This window comes from Pelophylax lessonae (assembly GCF_965119305.1).
Source record: "Pelophylax lessonae genome assembly, chromosome: 7".
Classification (NCBI taxonomy): Eukaryota; Metazoa; Chordata; class Amphibia; order Anura; family Ranidae; genus Pelophylax; species Pelophylax lessonae.
This window is the reverse complement of record NC_138774.1, coordinates 208,947,896-208,962,572: the sequence shown is the minus strand read 5'-3', so window position 1 is coordinate 208,962,572 and position 14,677 is coordinate 208,947,896. Positions and strand designations below refer to the sequence as shown.

The 14,677-nt window shown below is 42.3% G+C and overlaps 1 protein-coding gene across 1 annotated transcript in view; it reads left to right on the top strand.

Annotated features, from left to right (window-relative positions):
- Positions 1-14,677, top strand: part of SLC38A5 (solute carrier family 38 member 5) — a 130,538-nt gene that overhangs the window by 100,846 nt on the left and 15,015 nt on the right. Inside the window, exons 11-14 of the mRNA XM_082263746.1 lie at positions 4,808-4,908; positions 8,167-8,291; positions 8,368-8,512; positions 11,866-11,969. Coding sequence (XP_082119872.1) covers positions 4,808-4,908; positions 8,167-8,291; positions 8,368-8,512; positions 11,866-11,969 — 475 coding nt within the window. The remainder of the gene's footprint in view (positions 1-4,807; positions 4,909-8,166; positions 8,292-8,367; positions 8,513-11,865; positions 11,970-14,677) is intronic.

The following is a 14,677-nucleotide window of genomic DNA, read 5'->3' as shown; positions in this document are numbered from 1 at the left end:
CGCGACCTTGGAGTGGCCGGCACGGACTTCATAACATTGAAGTCTATGACGGTCGCTCCGGGTCGCCCCAAAGAAGCTCCGGACCCTTTTTCTAAGTCGGAGCGACTTGTGTCGCTCCTATTAGAACGGGTCCGCAGCTTCCCTATGGAGCTCCTATTAGAACAGGTCGCCCCAGTGTGAACGGGGACTTACCCTTTAACCCCTTGACACTATTTGCATGCATATATGCAGCTGCTTGGCGGGTAGGCCGTAAGACCGAGCGGTCGCATATATGTGGTCCTGTTAAAACGACTTGCCGTGCTGAGAACACACTCCTTCCTTGCTCCCAGCACGGTAGCTGGCCGGTACCGGAAAGCTGTCGGTGCATACTAGCAATCAGGAGCTTTCCGATCATGTGATCGCTGTGACAGCCAATCAAAGCGGCCACTTGACCTAAATACCCACCACCGCCTCCCGGCTTTTAGAACCCCTAAAGGGCCAGGAAGGGGTTAGAAATTAATGAAAGTGATATTAAAGGTTAAGTGATTGTAAAGTCTTGTTTTTCTTTTTAAAAAATAAATAAATAAAAATAACAAACATGTTATACTTACCTGCTCTGTGCAGTTGGTTTTTCAAAGAGCAACCCTGATCCTCCTCTTCTTGGGTCCCTCTTTGGCTCTTCTGGCCCCTCCCACCTTTTGAGTGCCCCCACAGCAAGCAGCTTGCTATGGGGGCACCCGAGCTGAGCCGCAGCTCTGTGTATCCGTTCCGACAGATAGCTGTGGTTTGGCCCCGCCCCCTTTCCCCCCTTATTCAAAAACTGATTTTGATTGACAGCAGCGGGAGCTAATGGCGCCACTGCTGTGTCCTAGCCAATGAGGAGGGGAGCCCTGGATGGCTAGACATTCATGAACATTGCTGCATATATTGCATTAAGATAAAAAGCCTTCTGACTTTACAACCCCTCTAAATTAAAAAAATAAATAAATAACAAACATCTTATATTAACTGCATTGGTATTGCACAGAGCAGCCCCCATCCTCCACCTCTCAGGTCCCCCACCAGCTCTCTTGGCTCCCCCTTTTCTTCAAGTGCCCCCATAGCAAGCTGCATGCTATGGGGCACTCTTGCGTGCTCACTCCCGAGCCCCATAAGACTCACAGAACGGGGCTCACCTCGCCCCCTGCTCTCTCCTCATTGGCTCACTGGCTATGATAGGCAATTGCTGTGTCTCACCCAATGAGCAGGGGGATACCCAGGAGAGCAGCCGCTTTTGTGCACATCACTGTACCGCGATCTGGCTCTGGGGGGGGGGAGCTGCATACTGAAGGTTTTTTACCTTCGTACAACCACTTTAAATAGTGTTTTCAGTTTGTGGTGCTCAGATACAGTTGAGTTCCACTTTAAGACCACTTAACTTACCTAATACTCCACTCCCCTGGCAGACAGTGCTCCCCCACACACCAGCAGTGGTTTCTCCCTAGGTGTCTAAGGACTAAGATTCCTGCAATGGTCTTGATGACATCAAAGGACCTTAGACCATTAGAGTGCAGGGGAGAAGAGGCTACAGGGACCAGTCTAGAAGTGTAGGGCTGCCTGCAGGAGCAGAAGATCAGGGAGGACTTTTAGGCTCCATTCACACCTGGGCGTTTTTGAGTGTTTTTCAGCTCCAAGAATGCTAAAAAAAACGTTCCAAAACGCCCAACAAGTAAAATCCCATTCATTTAAATGGCCCCTGTTCACATCTGAGCGTTTTGCAAAACGCCTGTAGCTGAAAAAAGTACATGAGCTTCTTTTTGGGCTGATTACCAGCGTTTTTGATAGATGTCAATGCCTGCCTCCAAAAACGCCTGAAAAAAACGCCTGAAAATCGCGGTAAAATCGCAGTAAAAAAAACGCTACGCTCAAGTGTGAATGCAGCCTTAGAGTTCAACTTTAATCCTCAGAGCCATTCAATAAAGAAACTCAACTCATTCATTACTGTGTATAAATTTCAACTTTTTACAACAAAGGAGCGAAAGAGACAGGGGAAAACAAATGAAAAGGAGCCTGCTAACTAAAACTAAGAGCATAAAAATATTAGGAAGCTATATTTTATACATGATTATGTAAAAAAATAATAAAAAAAAATACACGTTTTTACGTTTTTTTGGGGGGGTTTTTGTTAGTCTTGTTCATAAAAAATAAAGACAGAAATATATACAAAACCACTATTCATTTACTTTAAACTTAATTTAATAAAGAGTTTGAAGTAATCATACAAAAGGATGCTGGGTACTTTTTAAGATTTACAAATAGATGAAAGGCCTAGGATTGTGCACTCTGCTGGTTGCTGGGAAACAAGATTTATGTAGGGTTGAGCTGTTTTCGTACACCTTTACCCACTGCTAGAGGGCACGCATATATTTGGAAAGAAATTGGATGCATCAAAAATCGCCCTGGGGTATTTCCTGTGAAGCTGTAAAAAACCCGCGTCTTTGTGTTTCTTTCGTGTGATGTTGCGTCGTATTTTTTATGCGCGGTTGGCATTTTATGTATGTCAACACAGGAAAAGAGAACAATGTATGCCTTTGCAAATGTACTTTTATACATGTTTGCTTCTGCCTTTGAAGCATTTTTTTTTTTTAATGTAGGTTTTTTTTTTTTTTGTGCATTTTGAGATTGCTAAGAAACTCAAAACAAGCACAAAGAAGGGGTCAGCGCGTTTCAGTGCTAAATTTAATGTACAGGGAATGTACAAAAGTTTTATACTTACTTTATTATGGCCAGGACTAATAGCATACAATTTTTAGAAATGTAATGTTTCTATTTTTTTTTTAGTTTCAATTTATTCAGCTATATACAAAATGTTGCAAATTAATATTTTGTATTCTATTTTTAAATTCCAAAAAGTGCGGTGCTTATAAATATTAAGTGATAATTATATAGTAATCATCAAATGAGTGAAAAAAACATATGAAATATGAATCAAAGTGGTTAGTAATAAAGTCCATAAAGCGCAAGAATTTCCAGTGACAATTAACATCCTCGGTAGATAATGCTTCCCAGTGCAGCAATAAGAAAACACAAAGCAGCAAGTGGAGCTCTAAGCTCCTTTTTTGTTTATCTTTATCTCTGACCCATTGTAAAAAATTATTTTATTTACGAAGCTCAATAGCCCAAGCTCAAATTTACACATACAAGTACATACAAGTAAAAACAAATCCTCCATTATTGGATAGCTCTGTCTAAAGTTTTCACGAGAGCTAGCCTCCTGAAAGATGATTACTGCTGTACTGTCTCTCTATCAAGCCCATACTGCTCTGAGAATCCTTTGTCGTGTATTGAATGTTTGTTTGCTAAACAGAGAAATGTAACATTTACAAGCTACAAACAAATTTGACCTAATACCAATAAAAATGTGTGTACTTACCTGTTTTTAATCTGCTCCGGTGCAGTTAAAAATAGGTAAGTATACAGATTAGGCATGATAGGTAGGAGAAGGGCAGAGGGGACATTTTTAAAAATAGTAAGACATGGGCTTCTCCTCCACTTGAAGTTGCATTTATGCAGCTTACCTACAAGGGAGTCATTGCCATAGAATTAGTGTATGATCTTGGAACAGTAGCTTCCATCAAAGGCTTCTGACAGGCATACTGCTTTTTGAAATATTCCCGTTAATACTGGGAAAATGGTGGCTGTAATTTGACTGGTTGCTATCCTTAACCATGCAGTTTGTATTTCAAGATTTTTGACAGCTTGTGCCTTAGGCCTTACTTGTAATTCATCTTGCGCCCTCTGCTGGACAGTGTTTATTTTTTTTACACATCTATAGCTAGCAACACAGAAGCTGAAGAAAATCACTGCTATCTATGCAGATTTAAACAAGCATTTCATTATCACAACACATAGGGAAAAATCTTCACACAAAATTATTTTATATATATATATATACACACACTATATTGTCAAAAGTATTGGGACGCCTGCCTTTACATGCATATGAACTTTAATGGCATCCCAGTACTAGTCTGTAGGGTTCAATATTGAGTTGGCCCACCCTTTGCAGCTATAACAGCTTCAACTCTTCTGGGAAGGCTGTCCACAAGGTTTAGGAATGTGTCTATGGGAATATTTGACCATTCTTCCAGAAGCGCATTTCTGAGGTCAGGCGCTCATGTGGACAAGAAGGCCTGGCTCTCAGTCTCTGCTCTAATTCACCCCAAAGGAGTTCTATTGGGTTGAGGTGAGGACTATGCAGGCCAGTCATGTTCCTACACCTCAAACTCTCTATGGACCTTGGGATTATGGGAGGATTATGGTGTGGGGTTGTTTTTCAGAGGTTGGGTTTGGCCCCTTAGTTCCAGTGAAGGGAACTCTTAAGGTGTCAGCACACCCAGATATTTTGGACAATTTCATGCTCCCAGCTTTGTGGGAACAGTTTGGGGTTGGCCCCTTCCTGTTCCAACATGGTTGCGCACCAGTGCACAAAGCAAGGTCCATAAAGATATGGATGGTCAAGTTTGGGTTGGAGGAACTTGACTGGCCTGCCCAGAGTCCTGACCTCAACCCTATAGAACTCCTTTGGGACGAATAAGAGTGGAGACTGCGAGCCAGGCCTTCTCAAAATCAGTGCCTGGAAGAATGGTCAAACATTCCCATAGACACACTCCTAAACCTTGTGGACAGCTGTTATAGCTGCAAAGGTTGGGCCAACCCAATATTGAACCCTACAGACTAAGACTGGGATGCCATTAAAGTTCATGTGCGTGTAAAGGCAGGCATCCCAATACTTTTAAAAATATAGTGTATATATACGCATCCATGTTTATTTCTTTCCTCCATCTAGAGCTACCAAGTCCCGGATGCAGAATGTGGCCAACGTATCCATCCTTGCCATGTTCATCATGTACCTGTTGACTGCAGTTTTTGGCTACTTGACTTTCTATGGTGAGCATCTTTTTGGTTGGCTAGGTCAAGGGTGGGGGACCAGTTTAAGACAACCTCTACAAAAGGAATTACACAGCTTGTGTCATTGAAAAAGTAAAAAAAATGCTTTGTCAGAAGAGAATGTGAATCCAAGTAGCCTGATTAAATAGGCTCTTTACGGTGCTTATGTATGGGACTTATGTCTCTCTTCATATGACTGCTCTGTGTGCAGTGTGCAGATTTGTCTTTTGAGAACTACAGAAGACAGCATTGAGATCTGCGTTACGTTCAGCTTGAATTTTCATTGGCTTTATGTTAAAGGGGAATTAAAGTGTTTGTAAACCTAAAAATAACAAAAACCATTGTACTGTATCTTTAATGTATCTGTATTTGATTTTTCATATTGCTTTTGTTATTAGTGCTTGCTGTTCTTCTCTATTACCTGGTTGATCCTGCCTGTGCCCCTTCTCCTAATGGTAAACTGGTCACGCTAAGCTTGGCAGCTGACTCAGGCTAGTGTGGTTAGTTTAAGTCCTCTGTCATCCCACACTTAGATGCAGGCACACTGTGCAATCACAGAGCGTGGCTGTGTCTTCCGCACTCAGTGTAAACCACGTTCCAATGCCCATCACTCCACCATTGACTGACAGGGGATCCGCCCCGTGTGAAAGGGACCTAAGTGACAAGTTCCTTTAAACAAATCTAAACATGGAGTCATTAAAGGCCTAAATTTAGCTATTCAAAAATGTTTTTAGTATCACTGACGTTTACAACTACTTTAAACCCTCCTATTTTATTTATTTTATTTATTTATTTATTTCAGGTACTTATATAGCGCTGTCAATTTATGCAGCGCTTTACATATACATTGCACATTCACATCAGTCCCTGCCCTCAAGGAGCTTACAATCTATTGGCACTTTTCCACTGCAAGCACCGGCTCGGCTCTACTCGGCCCTGCTTGGCCCGGTTTGCTTTTCCACTGCTGGTACCGAATGGTACGGTGTTGGAACGGTTCGGTACGGTACGGTATGGTTTGCTTTTCCACTAAAGTAGTACTAAAGTTAAGTGGGTGGGATGTGGGTGGGATAACAACGATTCTCTGACCAATCAGTGGCTAGTAGTGACTGCATGCAAAGGATTGTGTGATATGGTACCGGGTATGGTACCTCTTGGAACCACAATCGAGGTGGTACTGTTTTTGAGAGCCGTACTGTTCGGTTCCATGCAGTGGAAAAGCGCTGCCGTACCGAACCGTTCCTACACCTTACCATGCGGTACCAGCAGTGGAAAAGCGAGCTGAACCGTTCGGTTCCATGCAGTGGAAAAGCGCCATAAGATCCATAACTTACATACATACACAGTAGGGCCAATTTTTTTTGTTTTTATACAGGATCCAATTAACCTACCAGCATCCTATCCTTTGGAAGTAAAAGATGGTTCTATCTTGGCCTCAATTTAGATCCACAGTTACCATGGTTCTGGAGATGTGATCAGCTATGACATGAACCATTGAGGGCTTGAGAGATGACTGATAGTTGACATAAGCACACTGACAACCATGACAGTTATCACCAGAGGTGTGCCTTGAATGTACATTATACATGCTCTAGCAGGCAGAATGTAAATGAAGACTTCTGAAAACATGACTAAGGAACCACAGATGTAATTAGCAACCACATAAAGTGACTGCTATCCTACCCCAACTCTTGTACCCCAACTAAACTGCAATAACCACCATGACACCATTTGGAGTCAAATTGGCTGTAGAGGCCATTTATTAACCAATAACCAAATAAAACAAACATTCCTTAAAAAAGGAACAAAAGTAATTAAACAATCACAATAAACATAAGGTTGACCATCTTTGGAGGCACAAAGTATCTAATATCTGCGTAACTACTTACACGGTCCCCAGCCGCAACACAACGGCTCGGGGACAACCCTAACTTTCTGCAGATACCTCTCAGTTTAAATTACCAGTTAACCCACCATTAACTGGCATTCTACAGGGGACTCCATACCTTAGATAGGTCCTTAATATTATAAGCACTGCAGATTTTTTAAAACGCTTCCAAAGACCCCAACCTCCAGGCCAATATGACCACCTTAAGAGGAATTGATCCAGTGCAAGGGCGGGCGGAAAAGCGGGAATGTTCTTCCTCCATGTGTCTTTTCCGGATGCCTGGAATTTACCGAACCTCCTACAAGACCCCCCTAAAGCTCCTTCTCCCCTCTGTGAAAACCCATCAATCCCAGTAAGTGACTCTCACCATTTTCTTTCTTAAGTTTTAATTTAGCCCTTTTTCTCCCTGACTCCTCTGTCCCCCAGTCATGCTAGCCCTATGCTATTTTGTGATTAAAGGGTCAGTTCACCTGGGCATTCTTCCACAATCCCGCCCCATGCACTGCAGCATCCCAAACACATTACAATGCGCTCTTCAGCTCTATAAAAAAAAAGTGCTCTTTTGTCATTGCAACTCCAAGTTGTTAGGTGACCCCCACCCTTTTTATCCTGCCTAAATGATAGAACCTTACCAGCACACTCCCAACACAGAAGATACAAGCGCGATGGCTTGTTTAAAGACTGCACATGTACCCAGTAAAGTGCCTGGCCCCAGGTGATACACAGAGATTAAACACATGCTCCTACATAACATACCTGTTTATTTGCACTCTTCTCTCTACATGGTTCATAATTTACAAAGCTTGTCTGAGCTGTCAGAAAAAAAGTGTGGGAAGCAGAAGTTACACTCTGCAGGGCTCAGTGAGGAGAGCTCTGAGAACTGATTGGAGGGAAGAGGAGACCCCCCCCCCCTTTACACAGAAACAGAGCCACAGTTGTCAAACAGCTGGAGATCCCTCCCCTGTCACCATTTTTCTTTTGGTGTCAGGAAAATGTGTCAGAAGTTGTTCATGCTGATAGCAGAGGAAGGAAGCAGCAGACAGAAATTACACTTAGTGCTCCTAACTGAGTCAAGTACACACTAAAAATGGATATGCTTTGTTCATACTTCATGTCTGAGGTTTACAACCACTTTAAGGATGTATTAAAATTTCTTAGCAATTTATAATTTGAGCTTTTATTCGGGAAACAGATAATTGGTGGGTTTAGTTCTGCTTTAAGAAAGATCCAGGAAGTAAAGATGCAGGTGAAAATTCAGGATGAATGCTAGGGGAAAATTAAAGTTGAACTTTAGGCAAACTGTTAAAGTCACAGTTGAAATACAGGTTAACTGCTTTATTAAAAAATATACTGCCTGTGTTATATTCTCTTAGGTGATGTGGAATCGGAGATGTTGCACACATACATGAAGGTGGACCCTCTTGATAAGCTGATGCTGTGTGTTCGCCTTGCTGTACTGGTGGCCGTCACCCTCACTGTTCCAGTTGTCTTGTTTCCGGTAGGAGGATCTTGCCTCACTTTTTCCTGCTCAGTGTGTAAAACATTCCTATAACTTATGGCTTTTCCTGTCTCAGATCCGCAGAGCCATCCAGCAGCTCATCTGCCCAGGACAGGACTTTCGTTGGTGGAGACACATCCTTATTGCCGTGTGCTTGCTCTTTCTGGTCAACTTGCTGGTGATTTTTATTCCAAACATCAAAGATATTTTTGGCGTCATTGGTAAGATACTGTATTCTTACAATAGCAGGTAGTTTCCTCCCCATAGAAGGTACAATGCATGCATTTGTAGTTTCCTTATGATTTAAAGTGTTACTAAACCCACAGAGTAAAATCAGTCAGTACAGGTGCATCTCAAAAAAAAAAAGGTAATTTATTTGAGTAATTCAATTCAAAAAGTGAAACGCATAGATTCATTACACATAGAGTGATATATTTCAAGCGTTTCTTTTTTTAATTTGGATGATTATGATTTACAGCTAGTGAAAACCCAAAATTCAGTATTTTAGAAAATTTGAATATTACATAAGACCAAAAAAAAATGTTGTCTTACTTAAAGTATGTCCATGTACAGTATAGTATGCACTCAATACTTGGTCGGGGCTCCTTTTGCATGAATTATTGCATCAATGCGGCGTGGCATGGAGGCGATCAGCCTGTGGCACTGCTGAGGTGTTATGGAAGCCCAGATTGCTTTGATAGTGGCCTTCAGCTCATCTGTATTGTTGGGTCTGGTGTGTTTCATCTTCCTCTTGACAATACCCCACAGATTCTCTATGGAGTTTTGGTCAGCCGAGATTGCTGGCTAATCAAGCACAGTGATACCATGATCATTAAACCAGGTATTGGTAGTTTTGGCAGTGTGGGCAGTGTGCCAAGTCCTTCTGGAAAATGAAATCAGCATCTCCATAAAGCTGGTCAGCAGACGGAAGCATGAAATGCTCTAGAATTTCCTGGTAGAGGGCTGCGCTGACTTTGGGCTTGATAAAACACAGTGGACCAACACCAGATGACATAGCTCCCCAAATCATCACTGACTATGGAAACTTCACACTGGACCTCATGCAATTTGGATTCTGTGCCTCTCCACTCTTCCTCCAGACTCTGGGAGCTTGATTTCCAAAAGAATGCAAAATTTATTTTCATCCGAAAAGAGGACTTTGCAACAGTCTAGTCCTTTTTCTCCCTAGCCCAGATATGACCCTTCTGACGTCTCTGGTTCAGGAGTGGCTTGACACATAGATAGTGACAGTTGTAGCCCATGTCCTGGATATGTCTGTGTGTGGTGGCTTTTGAAGCACTGACACCAGCCGTAGTCCACTCCTTGTGAATCCCCCCCAAACTCTTAATGGCCTTTGCTTCACAATCCTCTCAAGGCTGTGGTAATCCCTGTTGCTTGTGCACCCTTTTCTACAAAACTTTTTCCTTCCACTCAACTTTCCATTAATATGCTTGGATACAGCACTCTGTGAACCGATAGCTTCTTTAGCAGTGGCTTTTTGCAACTTACCCTCCTTGTGAAGGGAGTCAATGACTGTGTTCTGGACAACTGTCAAGTCAGCAGATTTCCTCATGATTATGTAACCTACTGAACCAGACTGAGAGACCATTTAAAGGCTCAGGAAACCTTTACAGGTGTTTTGAGTTAATTAGCCGATTAGAGTGTGACATCATGGGGTTTATTTCCTAAAATTAGAGGGCAAAATTAGTCACAATTCTGCAGAGCAACTAATCTTATAACCTCAGCTTGTTTAATTAGCCTTTAGCAATTAAACCTGGAAGCTGATTGGTTTCTCTGCCGAATTGTGACTAAGTTTGCCCTCTCTAGCTTTAGTAAATAAACCCCAATGAATCTACAATATTAGACTTTTTCACAATATTATAATTTTCTAAGATACTGAATTTTGGGTTTTCATTAGCTGTAAGCCATAATCGTCAAAATTAAAAGAAAAAAATGCTTGAAATATATCACTCTCTATGTAATAAATCTATATAATATGAGTCTCACTTTTTGAATTGAATTACTTAAATAAATTTACTTTTTGATGATATTCTCATTTTTTGGGATGCACTTGAATATGCAGTAAATCATGATTTTTATAATCACTGTGCAACCTAAAGGGTTATTCCTCTGCATTGTGTAAAAAGGCAGTTTGATCCTATCTTTTCTGATCCTCCCCTTCTTTTACAGTCCCCAAGCCATCTCCTGATAGAATAGAGCAGGGGTCTTCAAACTATGACTCTCCAGTTGTTCAGGAACTACAATTCCCTTCATGCCCTTCATGCCTAGTCATGTCTGTGAATGTCAGAGTTTTACAATGCCTTATGGAATGTGTGGTTCCGCAACAGCTGGAGGGCCGTAGTTTGAGGATCCCTGTAATAGAGCCTTCGGGCAAGCTGTACATGCTCAGTTTGGTGTGTATTGCTAGAGAATTTTTTTTGTTTTGCTTGGGAGATTGCATGTGATCAGCACAAGGCCAATCAGCACTGCCCAGACAGAGGATCAGGGGTCCTGCAGCCTTATAGGGCAATCAGGGAATAATGAAAACTCCTCCTACAGGCTTTAATCAGACACTGATAGAAGTCACAAGACTGCTCTAACTGCTGATGAGAAAAGGTATTTACTAAATCTATTGCATTTTCATGTGTACTGTGGGAGACCAGATATAGTGAATGCAGGGTTCTGGGTTTTGTAACACTTTAAGGTGAGGTAAAGTATGTATCTTTTAATCCTGGAGGGGCAACCCTTTGACCCAGTGGAGGTCTGGCAAATTTTAGTTCAAGAGTGAAAAGTAAGGTTAGTGGGGTGTAGTGACACCTACAGGAAACGTATAGTATAATATCAGTAAGCATTTATTTAGAATTATTATTGCGCTGGGTATTTAAAGTAATGTTTAATGTGAGTTTCAGATTTGAACATGCTTATGCTTCCAGTTAATTGTTATTGTTATGCCTGCTTGTGTCTTCCTATCCCTGTGTAAATCTCCCATTGCTAGTCTGGCTATCAAACGGACGGGAAACATGGAGAAATGTTCCCATTGGTGTCTCTTACAAAATTATAAATAGGCTAGCATACATATTTACTCTTCCCAAGTCTATCCAAAGCTAAAAGATTTGGCTGTTGTGATTTAGTAGTTGGGATTTAATATTTAAAGCGTTGCCAAACTTACCTCTTCTTCAATGGTCCAATGTCCCTCACTGGCACCGCCATCTTCTACCCAGCCTTATCCCAATGTGAGACTGTGGCTGCCTCCATTGGCAGATGCAGGATGACGTCACTCCTTTGCACGCAGAATGTACACCAGAGAAAGAGTTGTGGAGGTGCCCTGTACAGAGACCGTGCGCTGATTGGGTGACTAATATGTGCATCTCTAAAGGTAGTCATGCCATCGTTTTTAGTTCCATTACATGGCTGGAAAACACAGAATGGCTTGGGGTCGTCTGACCTCTTGTCCGCACAGCCTTGATATTGTTGAGAGACACTTGGATAATGAAGCCTATGAATGTATTTAAGGTGCTGCATCTGAATCAAAAGCTACTCATGTGGTAACTTCTTTTCCTTTATCTTACTATAGGAGCCACTTCAGCACCAAGCCTGATTTTCATCCTTCCAAGCATATTCTATATAAGAATTGTTCCTAATGAAAAGGAACCACTGTTTTCTCGTCCAAAGATTCAGGTCTGTGTGGCCATGTGCCTTACTTGCATTTGACTTCCTGTCTGTATCCTTATTCTCGTTTTGCCCTCTGTACTACTATTCATTTAATTTATATATCTATAAAAAGGGTCCAGGTTTCATCTGGACTAAGTCACCCTACCAGGTGACACCAAGTAAGATAGCACCAAATCTAGGTCTGTTTGATCTAGTAACTTGTTGTCCTGGTAGTAGTGGACCATTAAAAATGTATGTAGCCAGAGCCAGCCCTACCATGGGTCCCGTTGGGTCCATTGGACCCAGGCAGCACTTGGAGAGGGGCTGCAAATTGACTCCCAAGATTTGTTTTCCAGCAGTTTTGTGTGTCATCAGTTTGAGGCGCGTTACGGGTGGCATTTCCCCATCTCATACTGCCGCCCATAGTGCAAACTAATGAGTATGAGGAGGCGGAAATGTCCCTCACGTGATTGTGGTGTGCGCACTCCATCTCACGCAGGGCAGGCTGGATCTTTTAGGGCGGTGGGGCGCGGCAGACACACTAGGTGTGACAGGAGGACTGAGGACAGACAGTGGGTGTTTGGTGGACCAATCCGGTGGTGAGTTATGGAAGAAAATAACAGTATATATAATATTTTCTAAATTTTATATTTTTGTAAAAAAATGGATGTGGGGGCCTTTTGGCGGGCGTGATTTTTTTTTTTTGGTGGGGGGGGGCAGCATTTCATTCTTGGACCAGGGCAGCACAATGTCTTGGGCCAGCCCTGTATGTAGCCTTGTTACATAGTTACATAGTTACATAGTAGGCGAGGTTGAATAAAGACAATAGTCCATCCAGTTCAACCTGTGTAGGTGTGTGTGACTGTAATCATCTAACATAGCCCTCAATCTCCTGATCCTTGAGATGTAAGTCTAAGAGTCTTTTGAAAGTCACCATACTACCCGCAGAAACCACCTCTTGTGGTAGACAATTCCACAATCTTGTAGCCCTAACAGTAAAGAACCCCCCACGTTGCCTGAGGTTAAAACGCTTCTCCTCTAATCGCATTGTATGTCCTCGAGTCCTCATGCAATTCCTTCGAATGAACAGCTTTTCTTCTAAGCTGAGATCCCCATTAAGATATTTATAAATTGCTATCATGTCCCCTCTCAGACGTCTTTTCTCCAGGGAAAATAAATCGAGCGATTGCAGCCGCTCTTCATAGGTAAGGTCCTCCAACCCCCTAATCAGTTTAGTTGCCCTTCTCTGGACTTTCTCCAGCTCCAACACATCCCTCCTGAGGACTGGCGACCAGAACTGGACAGAATACTCCAGATGCGGTCGGACCAGAGTTTTATAAAGTGGAAGGATTATAGTCTTATCTCTGGAATACATCCCTTTCTTTATGCATGCTAATATTCTGTTGGCTTTGGAAGCTGCCGCTTGGCATTGCATGCTGTTGCCTAATCTATCATCAACTAAGACTCCCAAATCTTTCTCCATTTTTGATTCCCCCAAGGGTTCCCCTCCTAACGTGTATTGTGCTTTTATGTTTTTGGTCCCCAAGTGCAAAACCTTACACTTCTCCACATTAAACCTCATTTGCCATGTCGTTGCCCACTCCGTAATTTTGTCCAGGTCATTCTGTAGGATATCTGCTTCATGCTGTGCAGTTATCGCCCTGGCCAATTTTGTGTCATCTGCAAAAAAACTGATAACGAACTACTGATCCCTTCCTCAATGCTGTTTATGAATAAATTGAACAAGGTTGGTCCCAGGACTGAGCCCTGGGGCACCCCGCTTACTACCTCAGACCAGTCTGAGTATGCGCTGTTTATTACTACCCTTTGGACACGGCCTTTTAGCCAATTCCGTATCCAAGAGCAAACCCTGCTGTCGATACCTGCAGACCTTATTTTATAAATTAAGCGCTTGTGGGGAACTGTATCAAACGCCTTAGCGAAATCCAAGTACACCACATCCACTGGTCTCCCCCTATCTAGCTCACAGCTCACTTCCTCGTAGAATGCTAAGAGATTGGTTTGACAAGAACGCCCATTTGTAAACCCGTGCTGGTTACTACTGATGATGTTGTTGTCTTTAGCATACTCTACGATATAGTCCCTTATCATCCCCTCCAAAAGTTTACATATTATTGATGTCAGACTGACAGGCCTATAATTTCCCGGGATATGTCTCTGGCCCTTTTTGAATATCGGAATCACGTTAGCCTTCCTCCAATCCCCTGGTACATCTCCTGTCCTAATACTGTCAGCAAAGATCAGGAACAGTGGTCTAGATATAACCATACTGAGTTCCTTGAGCACTCTCGGATGTACGCCATCCGGGCCTGGTGATTTGTTTGTGTTAAGTTTATCCAGTCTTTCCCTGATTTCCCCCTCTGTTAGCCATAGTGGCAAGTCCTGTGTATTACTACTAACCATACAGTCATGGTCAGTGTACCCTTCCTTTTCCTGCGTAAAAACTGACGAGAAAAAAGAATTCAGCACGGTTGCTTTTTCAGTGTCCTCTGTAACCATCCTCCCATCATCGTTAATTATGTGTGCAATATGCACTGCCCTAGTTTTTTTGCTGTTGATATATTTAAAGAATTTCTTTGGGTTTTTTTTACTATCCTCCGCTATTTGTCTCTCAAAGTTGATTTTAGCCATCTTGATTTCGTGTTTACACTTCTTATTTTCCTCCTTGTATTGCTGGAAGGCCGATACTGTGCCCTCTGATTTATATTTCTTGA